Source organism: Argentina anserina, chromosome 5, assembly GCF_933775445.1.
Source record: "Argentina anserina chromosome 5, drPotAnse1.1, whole genome shotgun sequence".
Lineage (NCBI taxonomy): Eukaryota > Viridiplantae > Streptophyta > Magnoliopsida > Rosales > Rosaceae > Argentina > Argentina anserina.
The window spans coordinates 26,528,817-26,551,986 of NC_065876.1; the positions used below are offsets into that span (position 1 = coordinate 26,528,817).

The 23,170-nt window shown below is 35.9% G+C and overlaps 2 protein-coding genes across 2 annotated transcripts; both read left to right on the forward strand.

The window, feature by feature from the left end:
• Positions 1 to 3,710: 3,710 nt before the first annotated feature.
• On the forward strand, positions 3,711 to 6,820 carry LOC126794915 (uncharacterized). The gene is made up of 6 exons (XM_050521711.1): positions 3,711 to 4,108; positions 4,184 to 4,450; positions 5,655 to 5,809; positions 6,020 to 6,125; positions 6,218 to 6,343; positions 6,479 to 6,820. Exons 1-6 carry the CDS (start codon positions 3,917 to 3,919, stop codon positions 6,623 to 6,625), a joined length of 993 nt encoding a protein of 330 aa, XP_050377668.1. The 5' UTR covers positions 3,711 to 3,916; the 3' UTR covers positions 6,626 to 6,820.
• Positions 6,821 to 19,584: 12,764 nt separating this feature from the next.
• Positions 19,585 to 23,094, forward strand: LOC126794916 (28 kDa ribonucleoprotein, chloroplastic). Its single transcript, XM_050521712.1, has 5 exons — positions 19,585 to 20,029; positions 20,127 to 20,225; positions 20,609 to 20,893; positions 21,054 to 21,265; positions 22,785 to 23,094. The coding sequence occupies exons 1-4, from the start codon at positions 19,664 to 19,666 to the stop codon at positions 21,213 to 21,215; spliced, it is 912 nt and encodes a 303-aa protein (XP_050377669.1). The 5' UTR covers positions 19,585 to 19,663; the 3' UTR covers positions 21,216 to 21,265; positions 22,785 to 23,094.
• Positions 23,095 to 23,170: the final 76 nt, after the last annotated feature.

A 23,170-nucleotide genomic window follows, 5' to 3' on the forward strand; every position in this document is an offset into this window, starting at 1 on the left:
ATTATGAAACCTACAAATCCCAACCAATACACAAGTAACCATATGAATCCTCTCACATATTTAGCAGACTTAAGGAAAAACATACATATTTCGTAGAATCGCATACTCTACTGAACAATAAGGATTATGTTTTTTACCGGTTACATAGGTTCTTCAGATTTAGCAAACACACACACACACTGAAAATATAGAATAACAAAAATGCCTACTCTAAGGTAATACTTGGGTAAGAGATTTGGAGGTGACAAAGAATTTCATAAATGAAGGGATTTCAAGGTAAATGGATTAATATTAAGTGATGAGATATTAAATTGAAGCTACAATTAAGAAATTCAAAAATATATTAAATGTATATGTACCAGTGGCAAATAAAGTAATTTTCATCAAGAACAAGTTTTATTTCTTATAGCAAATAATTCTTTTTTTATTTCTTGTTCAACTTAACTGAAAGAGTTTTAAAAGTGAATTTAGATTAAAAATGGTGTTGATTTTTGAGTCTATAATCAATTACCCCTTATTTATGAGGCCCGCATCAAGTGGGTACGATAACGGTGGGCGACAAATTTGTTTCCGACAATGTGTAAGCCATTTACTTGGACACTCGCAATTTTTTTCCTTTGTCGGACTCATTTGACCCACACAGGGTGGAGGTCACATCGATCTTATGAGTCATAATATAGTCATCCTTACATAATAGCAAGGTAATTCTATATTTCCATAGCAAGGTAATTAGTTACAGTTACAGAACAACCAAAGGCTCAAGAAGGCATCCCCCATTCACGTTGAGTCACAATTAGCCCTGCTGTAACTTGTCATAGAATTACCGTGGTTCATTCAGTAATATGAATGTAACATGTCATTTTGGCGATTAGTCATGATGAAAATGTAATTTTTATCAAGTTTCGTATGTTTACCTACGTTGAAGGTGATTACTAGCTACGAAATCTTCTAAATCCATGTGACTTGTCCAATTCCAAAACCTCTGTGAATTGTGGGAACCGAGTAACCTAAAGCTAAGTTTAACCAACATGTCGAAGAGATGGGTTGAGAGATAAACGTAGTTCTGACTCGATCAGATCAGATTACTTGTGCATTAAAAAAAGACTCGATCAGATTAACTACATCAGCTTTTTTTCCTTTTTTTTTTTTGAGAATTACAACGTTACTATATATATCAGGCCCTACTATATATTTAAGAAATTGACTTTTGAATAACATCTCTCGAGGGGTTTTGATACTATTGGTGGCCTTCATTTCTCTTGAGACGTCGCATCTCGTTTTCCTTTCACATTTTATAAAGTGTATCCCAATTACGGTAACGGTTTTTAGTTTCAGTTTCTATTACAAAACTTACACTATTTCGACTTATGCAGTGCAACGATATCGTGAGACATCAAGTCCTCTGGTTACTATTGGTTACTATCAACTTCAGATGTTCCTTTGCATCATGTTATCCTTTACTGTTCGTGCAAATGTAATTGCACATTTCGTTATCCTTTGTTTTTTTTTCAATTCGATGATGTTGCATCGCTCCATGTACTTTTGATTTTAGTTTAATATACTTTATCTGATGCATGATGAAATAACTGTATCTTTATTTAATGATATGAGGGCCTATATATAAGCATTACAAAACCACAATCCCGTAAGATTCAAAGTCCTAATATATTACAAAGATGTTAATCTATCTCTAACATGAAACCTAATAAGGTTAAGACACACACAATGGTAGAATAATAATTCTCACTGAACACTCACCCTTGTTTCACATGCCTAGGTTGCATGACGCACAACGTTGCTTCAGTAAAAACCTTGTCAAGCAAAACAAAAATCTCTTGGGTAAAACAAAAATTTGATCGAAGGGAAAAAGAGCACAATGCACCAACTACTTAATGATCTTAACATGTAATGTAGACTCCCCCTGAAGTCTACCAAACTCTAAAGTTCTGATAAGCGACACATACCAATGCTCTTCACATAGTTCACAAAAGTAGATTTAGGCAAAGACTTAGTGAACAAATCCGCAACATTGGATTCTGAACTCACTTGATTGATTTGAACATTCAAAAACTTATGTTGTTGAACATTATAGAAGAACTTTGGCGAAATATGCTTGGTGTTGTCTCCCTTGATGAAACCTAACTTAGTCTGCTCTATGCAAGCATCATTATCTTCATAAATGCACGTAGGTTGATCAGTTGTAGAGACTAATCCACAATAATCACGAATATGACGAACGAGTGACCGTATCCATATACATTCTTTAACTGCTTCATGGAGAGCAATGATCTCCGCGTGATTTGAAGAAGTAGAAACAAGAGATTGCTTCGTGGATCTCCAAGATATCGCCGTATTCCCAATGGTAAACATATAACCGATTTAAGAACGAGCCTTGTGAGGGTCAGAGAGGTACCATGTGTCGGCATAACCAACTAACAAGTTGTTTGGAGTTTTTGCATCAGGGGAAGGAGCAAGACGGGACCAAATACTGCTCTTGGCACCGTGGTCTTCCTGCGGCGGCTCTGCCGCGTACAGTGGTACTGTTGAAGCTTACTACGGCGTCGGTGTGAGGTGCCAAGTGCTTGATACCATTCCAATGACGTAGCGTAGGCACATAGCTAAATCTAGCTAATAAGTTCATTGTGAAAGATATGTCCAATCTAGTGCATTGAGCAAGATACAATAGTGCCCCAATTACACTAAGGTATGGAACTTCAGGACCAAAAATTTCTCCATCATCCTCTTTAGGTAGGGGCTGCATGGAGCGGCAGGGGGATGTCGCCGATGAGGACGTCGGCAGGAAGGTTCCCGGAGGCCGGGGACAAGGGCGGCCGGCGAGAGAAAAAAAAGATTTCTAAGGCTTTAAAAGTTCAGGATTTTAGAGCAAAGTGCGTGATAATGTGATGCATGATGAAATAACTGTATTTTTATTAAATGATATAGAGGTCTATATATAGGCATTACAAAACCACAATTTCGTAGGATTCAGAGTCATAATCTATTACAAAGATGTTAATATATCTCTAGCATGAAACATAATAAGGCTAAGACACACGCAAAGGTAGAATAATAATTCTCTCGAAACATTATCATTATTCTTTAAAAAAAAACTTTTGAATAGCTGAGTTTATTCTACTGATATTCATTTATTTCTCACATGCATTTCCTCTATTTTCTTGAAGGTAAGTACAAGGTAGCAACTTTGACTACAATTTCACTAATAATGGCTATCAATTACTGAATATACTCTAATAAAGCTTGTAAGCCTCAAGAGTAAATTTGTAAAATTGCATATGTCAATCACATTTGTTTTGTTTAAATTACACTTGGCCGATTTCAAGTTTTCTGCAACTCTCGAGCTCCGTAGTTTAAAAGTGCAATACCCACGTGAGACTGACAACTCTAGTAATAAGATCAAGAGCACAAATTGCATGATGGATTATGAAACAAAAATATGCCTCAAAAAAGAATGAACATTTTAGGCAAGTGTGCTCGATACAAGGAATTGAAAGGATTCAATTTCTCCATGTCACAACAACTCACAAGCCAAAAAAGTGATTTTCTTTTAAGAAAGAAAATAAAATAAAAACTAGGCAAGTGTGTAACGGCTAGAGTTTCAAAATTTGAAATACCCTCCCAACCAAAAATTAAATTCTCTCTTTTTCCCTTTTAAAACATTCGGCCGAGTCTGAAACCAAAAAAAAAAAAAAAAGAGCGAAAAAGTTCTCCCCACCCGACGTTTCGATTCTCAATCCCACACTCAATCCCCAATTCATCTTTCTAGGGTTTCACTTCTCTCTCATACTCGCCCGATTCACCGATTCAAACCCTAGCCTTCTCAATTCCGCGCCGCCTTTCTTTTCAATTTCAAGCTCCTCCGCCGGCCTAGGGTTTCCGGATTCAAGAACCGGCGAGAATGGAACTCCCTCAAGAAGTCGACGACTACATCAAGGAGTCCATCGACCACGCCCTCGGCCTCCCCGTGTCTTCTCAGACCCTCGAATTGAAGCTCCGGTGCTCCGAAGAAGCCCGGCGGCGGCTGAGGGACCAGTACAGCCTTCTACTGGCCAAGTTGAAGGAGAAGGATCAAGCTCTGGAGCGATCTAGGGTTCGTACTTTTGAAATTTAGGTTGATTTTGATTAGGTTTCGGTTCTTGACTTGTTGTTGGTGTTTTGGTTTCAGGCGGAGGCGAGTATGAATGCTCAGGCGCTGAGGAAGTTTGTGGAGGAGAATCGGAGGCTGGCGGCGGAGTGTGAGCATCTGGTGGGCCAGTGCAATAAGCTGGAGAAGGAGTGTGCGCTGTATGATCATGACAGGGAGGCGTTGATGGATTTCGGGAACGAGGCGGACCAGAGGGCCAAGGAGGCCGAGTTTCGAGTTGAGGAGTTGGAGGATGAACTGGTGGAGTTGAGAGAGGAGTTGGAGTTTATGAAGAACGAGAAGCTTTCGGTAATTCTTGCAAACTATCTTGAATTTGTCTAGTGTTTTTCTCTACAGAAGAGTTGGATTATAACTGGTGTGTTTGGTTTGGGTCAGTGTTTACTAATGCTAGATTGCTAGGTCGGCATGTTTAACTAATTGCAGTTTGTTCACATTGTGTTCTTTAAGGTTGAATTAAATTGTTGAGTTGTGTCCTGCTGGTTCAAAAATGATATAGCTAGTTATGGGTTCTGGCAGATTTAGCTTTGCCATATAGTCAATGTACACAAATTCTGGGTCTTTTGGTTGAAATGGGGAGTTCCTACTTTTGAAATTTTTGATCTTTTGGGTTGCAAGAAGACACATTGTAATGAATCCTAATTTATGCAGTAACTGCTGGATTTAGATATGCACTGTAAGTCGACTGAAGTAATGAATGAATAAATTAGCAGTTGCATAAATGCAGATTTCTGTGGAAACTGAACATGAAATAGTTGATTTCCCACTAGAAAAGAACAGATAACAAAGAATTTACTGAAAACCTTTTTACTTATATTTCCGGGTTGCAATACAAGTGTATTCATTTGTGTTAAGCTCAATTTGCTGTCTGGTTGGAGGAGAAAATATGTTCTTTTTTTGCTGAGGGACTTAATGTTTCTGTTTGTATCAATGGTCAACAATCCATAACCGTGATGTTGCCTCCGTTGATGCATGAATTTAATCACAAAGATTGAAAGTAAAATAGCTACACATTGCAAAGAACTTGTATGCCCGCAATTGCAGGAGGTCATCACAGTTTACCTATCTCGATGCCTTTATTTATATGAACCTTTGTCATGCTTATGTTGACTGCCTGTAATATGGGTTGTAGCCTACATCTCTATTTCTCTCATATATGCCATTCCATGCATTAATAAGCTTAGTATGTTGGAATCTGTCTCTGCTTGCGTTCCAAAGTATAAACTATTTCGACCAGGAACACGTGACAGCTATGATGGCTCTAGTTTAAAATACAGCCCAGAAGTATAGTTGAAAATTTCCTTTCCCGGATTTTCCACTGTTATCCTGCAGTGGATGTGGAAACTCGGAAAAAAGTATCCATACACTAACTCTTTAACATGTTAATTAGAAGATTTTTTTAGTGTTGAATCATTGGAAAATCTAAATGCATGAACCATCCATAATTGTATATGCAGCATGACTCCAATTATGTATTTGTGTTTCTATGTTGAAGGTTGATTCATCTGTTGATGGCTCACATGTTGAAGACAAGCTAGTGGAGTCTGTTTTAGCAATATTAACTAAAGATGATCCTGGTGCGGCATGTGCATTTTTGGAGGCCAATAGTGGAAATGAGGCATGTCAAAGCTTGCTAAATATGTGGAACAGGTGAGTTTATATAACACACTGGTAATGTTTTAAGTTGTTCTTTTTCTTTTCTGTGAAGTATATTTTAACTGCGGACACTTTGAAATGAGTTTCATATATATGGTCTTTTAAAATAATTCAGGTTATTTACTCGTTTGCTGATATATGAGTGCCAATTTCTGTATTCTGAAGTCGAAGGATGCTTAAAATTTCTTTTTGTTGATGTGGCAGCTTGAAGCCTTCGTCTCAAAAAGTTCTATCGATAGTTGCTGAGTTGAAAAATCTTCAAAACGATAAAGAGCATCTAAGGATGAATCTGCTTTCTGCTGAAGAGGAGGTGAGAAGACCCAAATGTTTTCAAAATATTAATTTTCCACTTCCATGTCAGACTTGATCTAGGATTTCCTAATTTTATTATGGTGCATGCAGGTCAAATTGCTTTTTGAAGAGAACAAAGTGTTAGATGAAACTAATAAAAGACTACTGAAACAGTACCGTAAGGAAAGAAACAGTTGTGGTTCTGATGGAAAGCATACTGATAGTGTATCCGCAAAGGTAAGAGAGACAGAACAATTGTTTTGAGGGCCTGTTATATTGTGCTCTAATATTGACCTTCTGAAGCTGGTTCCTTGACATTCATGTTCATTAAGTTGCAGTGGGATCTAATAAATTGCTTTCTCCCCTTTGCAGTCAAACAAAAGAAAATCGAGCTCTAACATGATGAGCAGCAGCCCGATTCAGGGGAAGATTGATTTCAGTGACCAAGAATCAGCAAGACGGCCTCTCTCACCCTTGCGTTGTAACTCCCCTAACTCAGGACTGCATAAGAAGCAATAGTAAAACTTTTGAAATACTCAATGTATATCTCACCTCTCGTTTGTACCTTCCTATGTACTCAGCATATTGGTTGAATGGGCATAAGATTGCAGATTTTCAAAGGACTAACTTGTAAGAATTATATGTTACATCTTCTCACAGTATCATTATGTACCCCTTCATCTGGTGTCACGGTAAGAAATGCAAACTTGCATTTTGCATTTCATGGTTGGAGTGCATATATGTTAACGGATACACTTCATTCACTGTCTGTTCTCCAACACCACGTTTTGCATCTTCGATCTTTCCTTTTTGTGTGAAAAAATATAAGTGATAGTTAATGTTGACTCTACATAAAGGTGAAAGAGAAATAAACCGGTTTATTATGGTATATATTCCGGGTACTGGTATAGTTATATCAGCAATTAGCTTGGATCATCTGTTTTATTCAGTGCAACTGTGTGTATACATGACAAATTCAGTGGTAAGAAATAGGAGCGGTTAGTACTCCAGTGTTGCTAAGACTTGAAATAATCTGGATTACTTGAGTTACAGGATGTGAATCTTGAAACAAGTTAGGAGATGATCTTTCTTTTCGGTTTGAAATAATCTGGATTCACTTTGATCATGATCGTAATTTTGCGTGTTATTGGAATTGCTGCAACACATGTACACACTCCATTATTACAAATAGTCTGACTTCCTTGAAGATAAATTGAAATACAGTGTAGTGTGGTGACTAGTAACCAGTTTACTATTGTTTGTTCAAAACAAAAATTACTAAGATCTCCTTAGCTAGAACTGGAATGCAAGTAGTCCAATTCATGAACTTGGTCACCAAAACAAGCTGCCTTGAGGGGAGAAAGAAGTTGGAGTATGAGGAATGCATGTGGCAAAGTATCCTAAACCCTACACTCAGCAAAAATGACAGTTGATGACAAGAAGAGACTCTCAGACGGCTGTTATCTCCTCTTTTCACCATTTCTTTTTTATTCTACATGGTTCTTCTACAGTTATACCATCAAAAATTCCAGATTTGCTTCACCTTTATCAAGGTATCAAGCAAAGAATTTTTAACGGTAGAGTGGAGGGCCTCCTCATCTTCTTAATCACTCTTTCTCCATCCTTCACCATTTCTTGCAAAATTCTTGTTTCGTTAAAGATAAATATATTCACCCTTGTTCTACCATTTCAATATCCAGCATAGTGGAGAGCCTCCTCATCTTTAATTACTCTTCTTCTTTTCTCCCCATATATAACTCTGTATTCTGTAGCTGCTTGTTAATCTAGTTAATCAATCATTTTCTCTCTATATTGCTTCTTCTTCTTGAAAGATACATTAGAGAAGAGTAAGGGATCGAAGAGTTGAAGACAAACCAGCTAATTAAGGTACAGCCGAAAGCAAATACGTCGCACCGGAGGGGGCGGTTGTGGAACACATCGACTTATAGATCGAGATGTGAGTGCATTTGAATTAAATCATATACTTTGTTAATTGTACATTTCTTATTTTCACACACACACATATATATATATGCTCGACATAGCTAGGTCCTTTAACCTCCTTGAGTCCTTGTTGGATAAATTTTCAGATTGATAGCTAGCATGGCAAATACTCCAGTTGGCTCTAATGCACTTACTCTGGAAATTCTTAACCGGACTAACTATGAAAATTGGAGACCACGGGTGAAAACTTATTTGTTGGCTGAAGATCTCTGGGAGGTTGTCCAAGCTCCAGAATCCAAAAATGATGCAGCCGAATATAAGGCGTGGACTAAAAAAAGAATTCCAAGGCTTTGTATGCAATCCAAAATTCATGTGGGCCGGATATGGTTTCATTTATAAGAGAAATAGAAACGGCTAAAAATGCCTGGGAGGCTTTGGAACAAGAGTGCAAAGTTTTTCAAGGTAAGGCGCTTCGTCAATTACAGTACACTTTCATGAGCATATATATAATGAATATTGTTACTTCTCCTGTTCTCCATATATCAAATTATGTGCCGCGCGGTTTGATTCTTACACTATTCTTTATCTTTAATTCATATATACTGTTGTCTAATGCAGGATATGACGAGAAAAATGCCGACCACTTTGTGCGTTTTAAATCGTTCATAAATTATGTGAGCAGTGGCAGTGGCGGATCCAAAAATTGGAGTTCGGGTGGGCTTGCATTTTCTATGAAACAAAAAAAATGAAAAATCTTAGGTGTGAGAGACTTATATTAAGTGGGAAAAAGTACATTTTGAGGGATCCTTACTCATAATAAACTAAGTAAATCTAATATTACGGTTCGATAAATTTTCAAAGTCATGAATCACCATCTTATTGTCAACAAAATCAACATACTCTTTTTTAGAATCATCCACTAGACTGACTGGAGATTCTAAAGAAAATGGTGCATCATCAAAGTTTGGAGAAGCTACGGAAGGAGTATAAATCATATTTGAACTTGAAGATGAGACATTAATTATTGGATACCATCTAGTAAATTTTTTAAATTGCTTTGACTTCGGCATTGAATCATACAATTTATTAGAAACTACCTGCAGATTAAGAAACAATGCTTATATTAGACAAAATGTAGCAAACATGCAAACACCAATAGCAAGGCAAACACAGCAGCAGGGCAAACACAGTAGCAAGGCAAATACAAAAATCCATATTAATTGTGAATTTGTAATAGAAGTCATAGTACCTAAAACTAAAATTAAATTAATGTAAATCAATAAGAAGTATAAATTTTAGCAATAATCATTTGACAAAGCTTAGAGTTCATACCAGAAAAAAGCATAATCAAATTCCCAATTTAGTATCTAAAATCAATACACCATTGTTTGATTTGTCACTCCATGTCTGCCTCTGTCCAGCCTCTAGAGACTCTAAGCAAAAAACCTAAGTACCGAACAAGATTAGAAAAAAATTATAAACATAATCAAGTCAAATAAGAAAACTCAATTGAAAATAATCTTATATAAGCTTACAATCTGTTGATAGAGTCTGAGAGAGTGAGGTGTAGAATTAAATGCGCAATATTGATGGAGAAACTAAGAGGGAGGTGAGACTTTGAATCTTTGATGGAATGATGGAGATTTGGAGAATGCATAGTAGTGAGTTATATCAGGAAGGATAGAGAGAGTGAGAGTATTAGTGATTCAGTGTAGTACCAAGCAGTTGATAGAGAATAAAGGACTGAGAGAACTGATAGTTATATCGAAAAGGATATAGAGAGTAAGAGTATCAGTGATTCAGTGTAGTATCAAACAGTTGATAGAGAGTGAGAGACTGAGAGAACTGAGAGTTATATCGGGAAGGATATAGAGAGTGAGAGTATTAGTGATTTAGTGTAATATCAAAAAATAATATATATATATACCTAAGTGTTTTTTTTTGCCCAAATTCTCGGTTGGGCTTGAGCCCACCCACCTCTTGCCTTGAATCCCCGCCTGAGCAGTGGTGATTGGGATGAGGCAAAGAAGTGTCTCGGAGATGTTGATGTCCGTAGTTTATTAGTGAAAGATTTGGTGCATTTAGACGAGGAGTGGGAGTGAGTAAGAACTCTTCATGTTGCAGCTTGGGAAGGGCACGAACATATAGTGAAAGAGTTGGTCAAATTAATGATACGAGAAGATTTGATAACAAGAAACATTCTTGGTCACACAGCTCTTCACCTAGCAGCAGAGAAAGGGCATGCACATGTTGTGAAAGAATTGCCGGTGGCGTTGATGGGACAAGTAAAAGACAAGGATGGTGACACAGCTCTTCATATAGGAGTTCAGGAAGGGAATGTCGATGTTGTCAAAGAGTTGGTGATGGAGATGAAAGAAGATCTGAAAATTAAAAATGATGCTGGTTACACTGCTCTTCACCTGGCAGTCAATAAGAGGGATATACCGATGGTCAAAGAGTTCGTTACGAAAAGGAAAGGTAATGGTAGTTTTTCTCATCTTAATTTTAAAACGACTCGATCTAATTGATCAAAAAGACTCAACTATTGAGATCGATCATTTGCATTGTCTTCAATTTAATCATATTTCTTTCTCTCGATGTTACATCTCTTTTGATTCATGTCAAGTTAATACAAACTCTTTTTTTTGTCCCCCGAGTACATGCGAGGAAATGTAGGTGGGATCACACATGTCAAGTAATTAGTTATTTCCTCTGAAAAATAACAAACACAATTCATTTGTAGGAACGAATAACATTGGCGAAGAGGAAGACTTAAGCGTTATATACCTTTTTACACAGTATGTGAGAGATGGTGATTGGGATAAGGCAAATGAGTGTCTTAGAGAACTAGATGATCTTGTAAACCTAATATGGACATATCATTAAAGTTCATGAGGAAATCAATAACTTACCATTTACTAGCATGACAAGTAATGGGAAATCGTGTAAATAGAATTCCAGATTGACTTATGCATATTGTATCAAATGACAAGTTATAGAGATTTGAAATAAATTGGTGATTGATCTAATTGAACTCTGATTCATGTGATTGATCAAAACATAAATGATATACAAATCAAGCATATATGATTCTACACTAATTTAGTCTCCTTTATGGGAGGTGACTGAGTACTAGTTGAACCATATATAAGCTTGGTCCCTACACACTCTCTCTTCACCGTTTTACTAAGAATCCAGTCCCATAGAGTTTAGAGAGAGAGAGAGAGAGAGAGAGAGCTTTGTAGAAGACTTGAGTTTGTGATCAATGACATCTTCTGCAGGTTTGTTGACTTCCCTAAAGATCTCTATTACTATGTTACATGTTTAAATTGTAGTATGTTGTGTCTATATTTCTTGTGTGTTCAGTTCCTATAGATCAAAGGACCTTAGGATTACATGTGGTATCAGAGTCACACACATAAGAACTTAGACCATGTGGTTTCTAAAATTGTTTTGGTTTTTTAAAGTGCATATTGTTTCCCTTTTCTTGATTACATATGCAATGCACATATACACGAGGCCAATACCTGTTCACGTGGTCTAATAAGCCCATTTTCATTAACATGTTAATTGAAAGAAATTTTTCGTATTCTCTCTTATGTTGTGAGTGGGCAACAAACCCCATTTATTTCTAGAATTTGTTTGGGACTTGGGGTTCTTGCTTATACAAACTGGGGATATTAAAATTGCTTGCTATTTGCGTGGAATTCGTATGTTTTCTTGCTTTAGATTGCTTCGTTTAAGCGCTGCTATGTATATATACTATATGCTTCCGCTAACAATCTTCTGCAGCGCGGGAGCGATTAGGTCAATTTTCGATTTACTTCGACATCTCATGATTTTATCAATTTACAACATTTTTTTATGAATGATATTGGTTGATGTGAGATTGCTTGTGATGATTGTTGTATGATGCAAATGTATAAAGATCTCCATAATTTAACATGAATGCATCTATGAAATAAATTCATTGCATCTATGAAAGATCTCCTAATATTGTTTCGGGGTTAATGAATGTTTCAAAGATACATGTTGCCCAAAGCAATCTATCTCTGGCATTTTGATTGATCTTGTGGAAACAAAATCCAGGGAAAATTGTGTTTATGCATTTCAGTACACAACTGTATGCTACAAATAAGGTTTAAACTTATGTGTTATTAATTTGCATAAACAACACATCACAAAATAGATATAATTGCATTTGGTTGCCTAACTGTTTTCTTCTTGCCATTAAAGGTGTTGACTGATCTAAGCAAAACACACTTTTGTTTATTTTGGTTTTGTGATACATAAAATAAAGCATGTTGTGTTATTTTTCCATTAAAGGTATTACATGATATGGAAAATAAAGGGACTTGATTATGATATATTTGAAGTTGGCGTGCTTAATTGTCTTGTTGTCTTTGCAATGTGTGTGTGCCATTTAAATGGCTGTTTGTTCCTCCTTGACTAGTTGACAAGACAATAGACTTGAGAAATTTTATCCTCATTTTCAGTTTCCAGAATCAGCCTAGCCACTATTGAGCCATTAACTGGCTCCAACTTCAAAAAGTGGAAGGCATACATCGAAATTAATCTTGGACTTGTTGGCTTTGACCAATGCTTAATAGAGACAGCCAATGCACCTCTTACAAATGAAACCACTGGTGCGGCCAGAGAAAAGGTTGAGAACTGGAATAAGGTGAATAGAATGACAAAGTTGATACTGAAGCGGACCATGAGCGATACAATTAAGGGCAGCATATCTAATGATGGAATTGCCAAGGAATTCCTGGATAGAATCGAGACATTCTATGAGGAGAGCCAAAAGGCTGAGACCATTCATCTTTTGGATTCTCTAATCACTATGAAATATAGTGGTTCAAGGGAAGTGAGGTAGCACGTAATGTGGATGATTGAAACAACGGCAAAACTCAAGGACCTGGAGATGACCATTGATGATGAGTTTATTATGCATCTGGCACTGAACTCTCTGCCCTTAAAATTCAGCCAACTGAAAACTGCTTATCACACCTAAAAGACAAGTGGTCTCTGAATGAGCTCATTGCCATACTTGTCTAGGAGGAGGAGTTCCAGAAGAAGGACCTCACTGTGAATCTGATGGGGAAGAACCAAGGTAAGGCAGGGAGGAACAAGGGGGAAAAGTCTGTTGTGTCCAAGCCCAGTACTTCAAGTACTAAACCTATTCCTGCCTTGAAACCAAAGAAAAACATTGTCTTTAGGTGTTATTTTTGCAAACGAGATGGCCACATGAACAGGGAGTGCACTAAGTATAGGGATTGGCTTAAGAAGAGAGGTGATTACATAATCTTATCTATTGAAATTAATTTAATAAACGTTTAACCAGATTCCTGGTGGCTTGATAATGGTTCATCGATACATGTTTCCAATTCTATGCAGGGGTTTCTAAGTTGGAGGGAACCAAGAGAAGGTGAGCAAAGGGTATGTGTCGGGAATGGTCAAAGAGTAGCTGTCAATGCAATTGGAGTAGTTCGATTAGATTTAGGTTCTGAGATTTTTGTTGATTTGAATAATATTTTCTATATTCCTTTTTTGAAAAAGAATCTTGTTCATGTTAGTCTCTTGTTGAGAACTGGTTATTGTTTTCTTTTAAGTATCAATGAAATAAAAATCTCTCTCCATTCAACTAATATTGGTTCTGGTGTGCTCATTGGTGATTATATTCAGTTTAATTGTTCTTATCCAAGAGATAAAACTGTTTTGTTTTTAGATTTAGCTGAAATTGTTGACAAAACTATCGGAGTGATAAGAAACTTTTCTGCAATTTCTTCTTTTTTTTTGTGCAAAAAAGACTTTGGCCACATTTCAATTGAAAAGTTGAAAATTTTGGAAAAATAAAACCTTCTGCCAAACTTAGACTACACAGATTTTGAAACATGTGTTGAGTACAAAAAGGGTATGTTGAGATCAAGTAGAAAGAAAGGGTCTAGAAGTTCAAGTGTATTGGAAATCATTCATACATACTTTAGTGAAAAAGAACAAAAAAGATGTACAAGTCAAACCTCTTTCAAGTTCTTCCAACTTATAGTAAATCTTCAATTCTTCTTCAATGGGGTCTTTGTAAAAGTTAAGGGGATCAGCTCTTAACCAATCACTGGTGCAAACAAGAGCCTCCACCATTTTTGGTGTCAATGGAGTTCTGACAGGATAAACCAATCTTGAATCTAAACTGAAAGCATTCTCAGATGACATTGTTGAGCATGAAATAGCAAATATATCATTTGCTAGCTTTGATAAAATTAGATAAGTTGCCTCATTGCCTTTCCACCACTTAAAAATTTCAGAGTCCTTGCAGACGAGACTGACATATCTATCACTTAAGTACTGATCAACCTCATTCCTTATGTATTGAGACTGCACAACCATTCTCTCCATTGCTATCTCGCTGCTGATTTCATCAAGACCTTCCAAGTCATCTCATTCTAATGTTACTTCAGATGTATTTGGCTCAACAGTGTCATTTGTCTCACACCCTTTATATTCTTCATACATCTTCATCAATATCTTCTTCAAATCAGCTTCTATTGAAGAAATTGTCTGAGGACTTGCTTTGATCTTTTGCATTGCTGCTTTAGCCCATTGTAGCTTGTACCTTGGGTCAAGAACATTAGCTATCATGATCACCTTATTCATAGTCTTAAAGATTCCCCAATACTTGTTAAACTTGACCTTCATTGAAGTAGCAACCCTCTTTAACATCTCATCTCTTGAAAGACATGCTCTGTCAATTTCAGTTTGCAATGTTATCATATCCACAAACAATATGTTTGCAGTTACTGATTTCCATGCGCTTAACTTCACAGTTGACTCATAAAATTTCTTCAAAAACAAACAGAAAGCTTATGCATTTCTTCTTAATCATCCCGCTCTGTAATTCAGCCTCTAATTTGCTTGAAGCTCAGCTACAACGTAAGCTCATAGAGCTCGAACAGTCGCTAGAAGGTCCAACTTTAGTATGTGCATTCTTGTCTTTCTTTTGGAAATAAGCCTTAAATGCAACATCTTCACCAACCATCCTTGCAACACACAGTTTCATACTTCAGCGCAGGTTCAAGCATTAGAAAAGTGATATTCCATCTAGTAATCACATCTAGTGGAACATTAGCATTAGCCCTGCATTGCTCCAAAACAGCAAGCTCCCTAAACTTATCAAGCCTAGATGCCGAACTCCTAATATATTTAGCACAATTCTAGATAGCCACAACCCCATCCTCTAAGTCCTTCAATCTATCCTTAACTATTAAGTTAATAATATGGCAGGCACACCTTAAATGAAAATGGTCCCCGTCAAACATCAAAGTCTTGTAACTCCTCAACCTTCATTTATATAACCCACAACAACATCATTAGCACTAGCATTGTCCCACTGCCTCAAACACTGCTCCACTAGTTTGCCAATATCCTCTCCTTTTTGAATGGTAATTGTACAAAAGATTATTATTTTTTTGTGCAATTTCTAGTCATTATCCAAAAAGTGGGGTTTTAAGACCATGTAGTTAATGTTTTGTATCGACGTCCACATGTTGGTGGTGACGATATCCTAGAACCATTGGCCTTTAAACCGCTCAATAGAAGAGCCTTTTCATAATTGAACTTGTCTAACACACCCTTAGCAACCTGCTTTCTATCCAGCATAGGCCATTTAAGTTCTAATTCATGACAAAATTCTTTAAAACCTTCATTCTCCACAAACATAAATGACATCTCATTATTGATAATCATTTCTATGCACCTATCATCACACTTCTTTCTGTTATACTTGTTGTAATACCCCGACATTTAGTACTCTAAGGTTATATTAACTTAGAATTAATTCAATTTTTCTTCTAATATTTCTCTTTAGAAAGCAATGATGCTAAGGTTCATACTTTCAAAGATAGAAAATTTCTTTTTGTAAGTATTCTACAACAATTTGATTACGTTAGCTCATATTTTTTGCGTATACTCGATACTTTGTAATCGAGTTTAAAACTAATACTAATAGTATTATCTTTTATGCATTATATTAGTGTTAGATAGTACAAATATATTGAAAACCTTATGAAATGAATATACTAAATTCCTTTACTTTTTAGAATAACATATATAAATGTGTTTGTTATATCTACATATATATATATATATAATCCTTATGCCAATGTGTTTTGAACCTAGCTGATTTATTTTTATATTTTACCCCATCACACCATAGTTTTTTACTTTGTCAACAACCACACTAATTAGCTAGGCCATCACTCAATATTAATTATTGAGAAGGGTATGTGAGAATTGAATTTTTTGTGTTCTTTTTTGGCCTATTTATACTTGTGAGCTGCCTCAAGTTTTCTTCACACTTTAAAATCAGAAATCATGCAAGTCTAGAATTCCCTTAGTTGATAGAAAACTTAACCATCCAATGTTTATCAAGCTAAAATTCTAGCATTCACTCTTTCTTTCTTAAACAAGTTCCTTCTTTACTAAAGTAATCCAACTTTGAATCCACATCAAAACCTTCATTTCACCCTTGAGACTTCAAGGTAAGTACATCTTACATCCTTATAATCTTTTGTCTTTTAAGATTTATCAAAGTGCATAGCTAAGGATAAAATGGAAACGATCATGTTTTGGTAAGAGTTATATTTTCGTATTTTATAACTTCTGAGTTTGTCCAAGGTAACAATAGCATTAAATTCCTCATGAAAAATTCTTCAATTTAGGGTTTTGAATCACTCAAAAATGTTTAGAAATTTAGAAGTTATAGCTAATCAAAGTTAGAGTTAATAAACCAACTGAAAATCTTTTGTAGCACTCACAACTTTAAAAACTCATATCTCACTCACTTGTTAACCATTTTCCACAAACTTTATATCCAATTAAAGTATAAGACCTCTACTTTTAATCTGAAAAGTTTCAGAAGAAATGATAATTTTTTTGTTACAAGTAGAATATGTAGACATCTAAGTTAATAACTTGATGATCGGTTTTTGCACTGCTACTGTGTTTGAACTTTTTGGACTCAATGACTTTGAACTGGACTGTATGACTTATCTTATTGGATTCTTTACGAAGAATCTTTGAACATAGACTCCTTACTTGCCTAATTTGGACGTTTATTCATTGAGTTATCGATACGGAAAATTGATGGACTTTGACAGTATTATTTGAATGACAATTGCTACTTTGGACAAAGACTTTCCTTATTATAGTAGAAATGATTACTAATCTTTTGACTACTAACTAATATTATCTAATTACTTTTAATTTAAAGTATATTTACTTTATTTGCACATTTACTTTCAAGTTTATTAACTTGTTTATTTGATGCATACATTGAGTTATTGATAAATATTTATATTTTGGTGTAAGATTATATATATTTTTTAGTATTTAAATATTGTCTAAATTACTAAACTTTGTAATATTCTATTGACGTTATTGAGTTGGATGTGTGAAGCCGGGTGATTAGTACTATCCAGTGCTTAAGTGAATTGGTGGTAAAATTGTTTTGTGCTTTGTGAGTTAGCCTTGGGTCCTAGTCTCTAGAGATAGTGCACTATTATACTCATATGAGATTTGACCTTGAGTATACATACTTTAGTGTTGGCATCGGTATGCTAAAGCTTATCTATGTTTTGGGTAAACGTGAACCCTAACATGTCACTTTGTGATTAATTACCAGTTTTTTTGAAAATTCACACAATTGATTGAATATATTAATGCTGATATGTATACATATATGTATAAGTAAGAATTATGTGACCAAATGCACCTGGTTCTTGGTACATTTTACTTAGTTGTTCATATTTGAATTTCTCATTAGCCAAATTATTATAAGAATGTATTATGCACTTACTGAGTCTGTGTTACTCATGATGCTACACAATCTTATTTTCAGGTAATGAGTAGATGCTTGGGGAATGAGATGAATCTACTAAATAAAATGATGGTTTTTCTTCAAATATTATTTCAAGACAATAAATGTGAGACTAATGTATCTTTGCTAAAATTCAGTATTTCTAAATCCGTTGTATTGTAAAATAACTCTGATTTTGTTTCCTAATAAAAGTATTATTCAGACATATTTCTGTCAGTTTTATTGAGGAAATTTTATTAGTTTTAAGGTCACACCTCTAATTCGGGAACCATATTTCCATATAATGGTGGTATCAGATTTAGGGGCGTGACACTTGTGGTATTTCTTTGCTCCAGTCACATTATCAGTGTGCGACTTGGATTATTTGGGATCGATGTTCACATAATTGGGGTGTAATAGACATTTCCTAGCATGATTCCACATTGAACTATTCCCATTTTTCTTGGTTAAACACAACACTCTCTCATGACAATAGTTACATGTGCGCCAACTTGTGTCTAATGTTTCAGAGTTTGAGAGCTTACATCTAGTAAAAGTATCACAAATAGGGCTTTTGTTGGCATGTTGTTTCCTCTTCTGCCCAACAATAAGCTCAGATTCTGGATTTTGGGTTGGAGTTCAACTGGTGGTGACTAAATGGAGGCATAGGTGATTCATATAAGGCTACTACTATTTCAAAATTTGGTGCAGATGGGATAGATGGGGTTGAGCTACTAGCATTCATACTTCCACTTTGTGAAATGTTTGAATCCATAGCTAAAAAGAAAAAATAAAAACAAATTTGAGAAAGGAATCAAACAATCAATCATACACAGAGATTGAGACACATAAGTTCATAAGAAATCAATCTAATTCCATGATAACAAAACATATACGATTTCAAACAATTACAAGGCAAATCAATTCAATGATTCATAGTTTCTATCATATCCATTTTCATTCGATTTTGATTGAAGAGTAGAAACCAGCAATGAAAGAAAACTTACCAGAGGAGAAGAGAAAAGGAATCGAGTTGTCGAGTAGGGGTGGGTTCGATAACTCCCTCAGTCTCAGAACTCTCTCAGAAGAATTCAGAACTCTCTCGTTCGATTAACTTCGATTGTTCGAAAGGGAGAGAGATAGAGAAAGTGACTTTTGGGTAGCTTCAAACCCTAAAAATCGATGGTTCAGATCTTATTATTACATATACTGTATTCATTAAAATCATATGGCTGATATTATATACGAAATATTTTGGTATGGTATGGAAATATCGTACCCTAAGAAATACACTACCATTGTCGTACCACATATAGTATCTTGGTTCGGTATTACCGTACAATGAGTTCGGCTACCAAAGTATCGGATACCGATCACTGTGGTTCGGTTGGTATCTCGGTCGGTTGGTTTTTTAATCAGCTGTGATGCTATAACAATTTATAAATATTTGATTTATTGTGATTGAAACCTGAGTTGTTGGTGAGAGTGTAGCCTTTAATGGTATTTTCTATGTAATATTTCGTTATGCAAAAGTTTTATTAAATCTTGTAAATATGGTATCATCATCTCTTCTCTTCTCTTTCATTTCTTTTTTATTTATTTTATATGGATAGAAAATAATGCTAGGTATTTGAATCCAAGTCTTAAAAATGCACATTCTTTTACAGTCTTACCCGGCAAACCAGCTTATCCAAACTCCTAGCTGTCCCAAAAGAACACACTTCTCTTCAAGCTCTGAAAACAGACACAGAGCCAGAGCAATGGCTTTGCTTCGTCAACCTCTAGCACATCTACCTTGTCTTCAAAACCCACTTCACCTCTCCAAACACAAACCCACAACTCTCTCTGTTTCCGGGTCTCTTCTCTCACTCTCTCTTTCCTTTTCTCACACCCACCATACTCTCACCACCTCTTCAATCAGGACCCGTAAAAAGCTCGCAAATTTCGTGGTCCAATTTTCCACCACAACCCAGGAAGAAGCCATTGAAGACAACCCAGTTCTTGTGGAGCCTGAAACCGAAGAGTTCTCTGATACAAGATTGCTTGCCCAGAATGTGCCTTGGACTTGTACCCCTGAAGACATCAGGACCATGTTCGAGAAGTACGGCACTGTTGTCGACGTTGAGGTTTGAACAGTCTAATAATTTGGTTATTGCGAAATTGGTGGTCTTTCTGTGATGAGTTTTGGGTTACTGATTGGTGTTTGTGTTTGTGTTGGTTAAGCTTGCGATGTATAGCAAGGGCAGAAACAGGGGATTGGCGTTTGTGACTATGGCTTCTCCAGAGGAGGCTCGTGTGGCTCTCAATGGTCTCGAATCGAGTGTAAGCATGATGGGTTCTGTTATCTTCCGTGATACTTATCTTTTAAGTTTGAATACTAAAAAAGATTACACTGACTGGGAAACCAATTTCATTTAGAACATGGTGAACTGCTGCTATGTTATAGATAAGTAGAGAAATTCATAATGATACCTTTTGTTTGTTGGGTGTCTCATTTTTAACTTTTAAGTTTAAGAATTAATATGAAACATGGGTAAAAGTTTCAGTATCTGTTACATGGTTATTAGATCAAGAAACAAATGATCTACAAGTAAATCTTGTACCCATTCAATAATATCTTGAGCAACTAAGTATATGATTAGTTATCTTGCTCTCCTTCTATGTTGTTCAGTAAAAGAGTGTCCTTTTTATGGAATGTGGCACAGGAAATGGACGGTCGTATTATAAAGATGGCTTATGCCAAGCCAAAAAAGAAGAAGATTCCCCCTCCTATGCCATCCAAGGAGATAACATTTAATTTGTATGTGGAGAATTTGTCGTACGAAGTAAGGGCTAAAGATCTCAAGGAGTTTTTCACTTCGGAGGGTACTGATATCGTTAATGCAGAAGTCGTATTTGAAGGTAATCCAAGAAGGTCCGCTGGATATGCATTTGTAAGCTTCAAGTCAAAGAAAGAGGCTGAGGCAGCCCTTGCTACTTTCCACGGCAAGGTACTTTTCTGTTTGTAAAAAAAAGCTAAATTATTTGCAGTTGTGTTTTTAAATCGGAGAACTCCTTATGAAATATTAGATTTCTCAGTACACCCTATTTGGATCTGCGGATGGCTATTTTGAAGTGAAGAAATCACTTAAAAGTTTTTTTGTTTTACAGTTGTTTATGGGAAGAAAAATTCGTGTGGCACGTAGCAAACAATTTGTTAAAGTACCGAAAGTTAAAGAACCCGCAGTAAAGAGCTCAGAGTCAGGTGATATTGCTACTGAACTGGGTTATACTTCCGAGCAATTGATAGCAAATAATGGTGAAAAGAAGTGAGCTTTGGGAGAATGCGACATCTGCATTTTCTTCAGATAATGTTTTTTAAGGTAATGCCTTCTTTGAGTTATATTTTGCTGGTTGAAAATGACGTAGCTAGTTATGGTTTGTTCCAGTGTTAGCTTTGCAAATATACACTTTTTTTTAGTTCTTCACTATAGTTTATAATCATGTATTCAATTCTTCACTATGCTTGGTTGAAATGGAGTATTCCTACTATTTAATTTGATTTTTAGGAAATTGTAATAAATTTCCTAATTTTGCAACGACTGCTGAACTCTTAAACTAATGAATAATAATTTAGAAATGCACTATAAGTTGACTGAATACTGAATGAATAACTCAGTTGTTGCATGATTGCAGATTGTGTGCAGACAGCACAATAATGGCTGACTGATATAGTGACTTCCCAAAATAAAAAGAACAAAGAACAAAGCTTTAATCGTAAAACATTTTCCTTACGGTTCTCCTTTGCAATATACGTTTATTCATGTGTGTTTCGCTGCTAGTTGGGTGGAAAAATTCTCTTTTTCCCCAAGGGACTTGCTGGTTTAGTTCGCTTCACTAGTCAAAATTTCACAACTGTTAATTAATGTTTCTTCCGTTAGTTCATGAGCAAAATTGCATGGATTCCAATAAAATGGCTATACATCGCAAAGAACTTGTATGCTCACAATTGACAGGAGGTTATCGTATGTTTACCTGCCTTGATGCTTTTATTTGTGAACCATTTTCGTGCTCTCATGTTGTCTGGCAGTGATTTGGATTTGTCGCCTACCTCTGTATCTCTCTCATCTATTCCAATCCATGCATTTTTAAGCTTAGTATCCTGTATCTCTCTGTGCTTTGAGTTCCATACTATAAATTATTCCTATCAGGAAAGCTTTCATGTGATGATGGCACTGATTAATGGTTTAAAATACAGCCTGAACCAAGGGTTGGGGTTGTCTTGAGCTTCTGGAATTTTTTTAATGCCAGGATAGTGGAAAGTTTTCTTTCCTGCATCTTCCTCTTTTATTCTGCCGTCGATGTCAGAACTCAGAAAACAGATCACATACCCTCACACATAAGCATAAGGATAATTACGTAAAAACACACATGCTTAACTAATATGTTTTACCAAAATTATCCTTCGTTAAAAAACATAATTACATAAAAAAGATTGTCTTTCAAGAGTGCACTTCAAACAAAATTATGCAAACCCGTGAGATGAAAACGCGAGTGATGCACGGGTACCAGGCTAGTTCCTTAAAATGCATTCTGGTCTTGTATTAGCTACATGATTTGACATGCATTTACCTGGTTAATTTTCTTGTTCATCTTATTGCAAATTAGCCTGAGAGAAGAAGGGTGAAGTGGTGAACGATATAATTCAGAACTTTGTAGATGTACCCTATTTTATTTACTTACAAAGCATGATTTATGCAAGCACCTGTGTGCTAAATCAAGCATTTATATTGGTGGTTTTGGTGCTCAGAAACATCATACTGAAGTTTTGTGTGTGCTGACATTTACCTTCTCATGCCTAGTTAAGTGGAATACTAACTTGTTTCTGATGCAAATTTCCAGGGTCTTCCACTTAGGTGCTTATGCAAGGTTGCTTGTGAACCAGGGTGATATCGCTTGTCATTTAGGGATGATGACCCTTGAGTGGTGACACAATTTTGTTAAACTGAGCTGCATAAACTAGAAAAGCAGAATAGCTCTTTCAATATCAAGGCTTAAGAAGAGAGGAAACAAAGTAGCTAGATGATATCTGTAATAAAATGATGTGTTATATCATCATATGTATCTTTCCAAATTTCCACCTACCGAGTAGCTGGATGTTTGGTTCTTATGTATTCTATATACTAGAGTCAAGTTTCTGCATCTTTCAGATTGTGTAGATTACCAGTATTCAACAACTCTACCACCCCAAAAAAGAAAAAGAGACTGGTCTATGAGAAAGACCTTTG

Coding starts and splice junctions, on each gene's coding strand:
- LOC126794915 (XM_050521711.1), top strand. CDS start 3,917: ATGGAACTCCCTCAAGAAGTCGACGACTACATCAAGGAGTCCATCGAC. Junction 5,810..6,019: donor TTGCTAAATATGTGGAACAG/GTGAGTTTATAT, acceptor TTGATGTGGCAG/CTTGAAGCCTTCGTCTCAAA. Junction 6,126..6,217: donor TGCTTTCTGCTGAAGAGGAG/GTGAGAAGACCC, acceptor TGGTGCATGCAG/GTCAAATTGCTTTTTGAAGA.
- LOC126794916 (XM_050521712.1), top strand. CDS start 19,664: ATGGCTTTGCTTCGTCAACCTCTAGCACATCTACCTTGTCTTCAAAAC. Junction 20,030..20,126: donor GCACTGTTGTCGACGTTGAG/GTTTGAACAGTC, acceptor GTGTTGGTTAAG/CTTGCGATGTATAGCAAGGG. Junction 20,226..20,608: donor TCAATGGTCTCGAATCGAGT/GTAAGCATGATG, acceptor AATGTGGCACAG/GAAATGGACGGTCGTATTAT.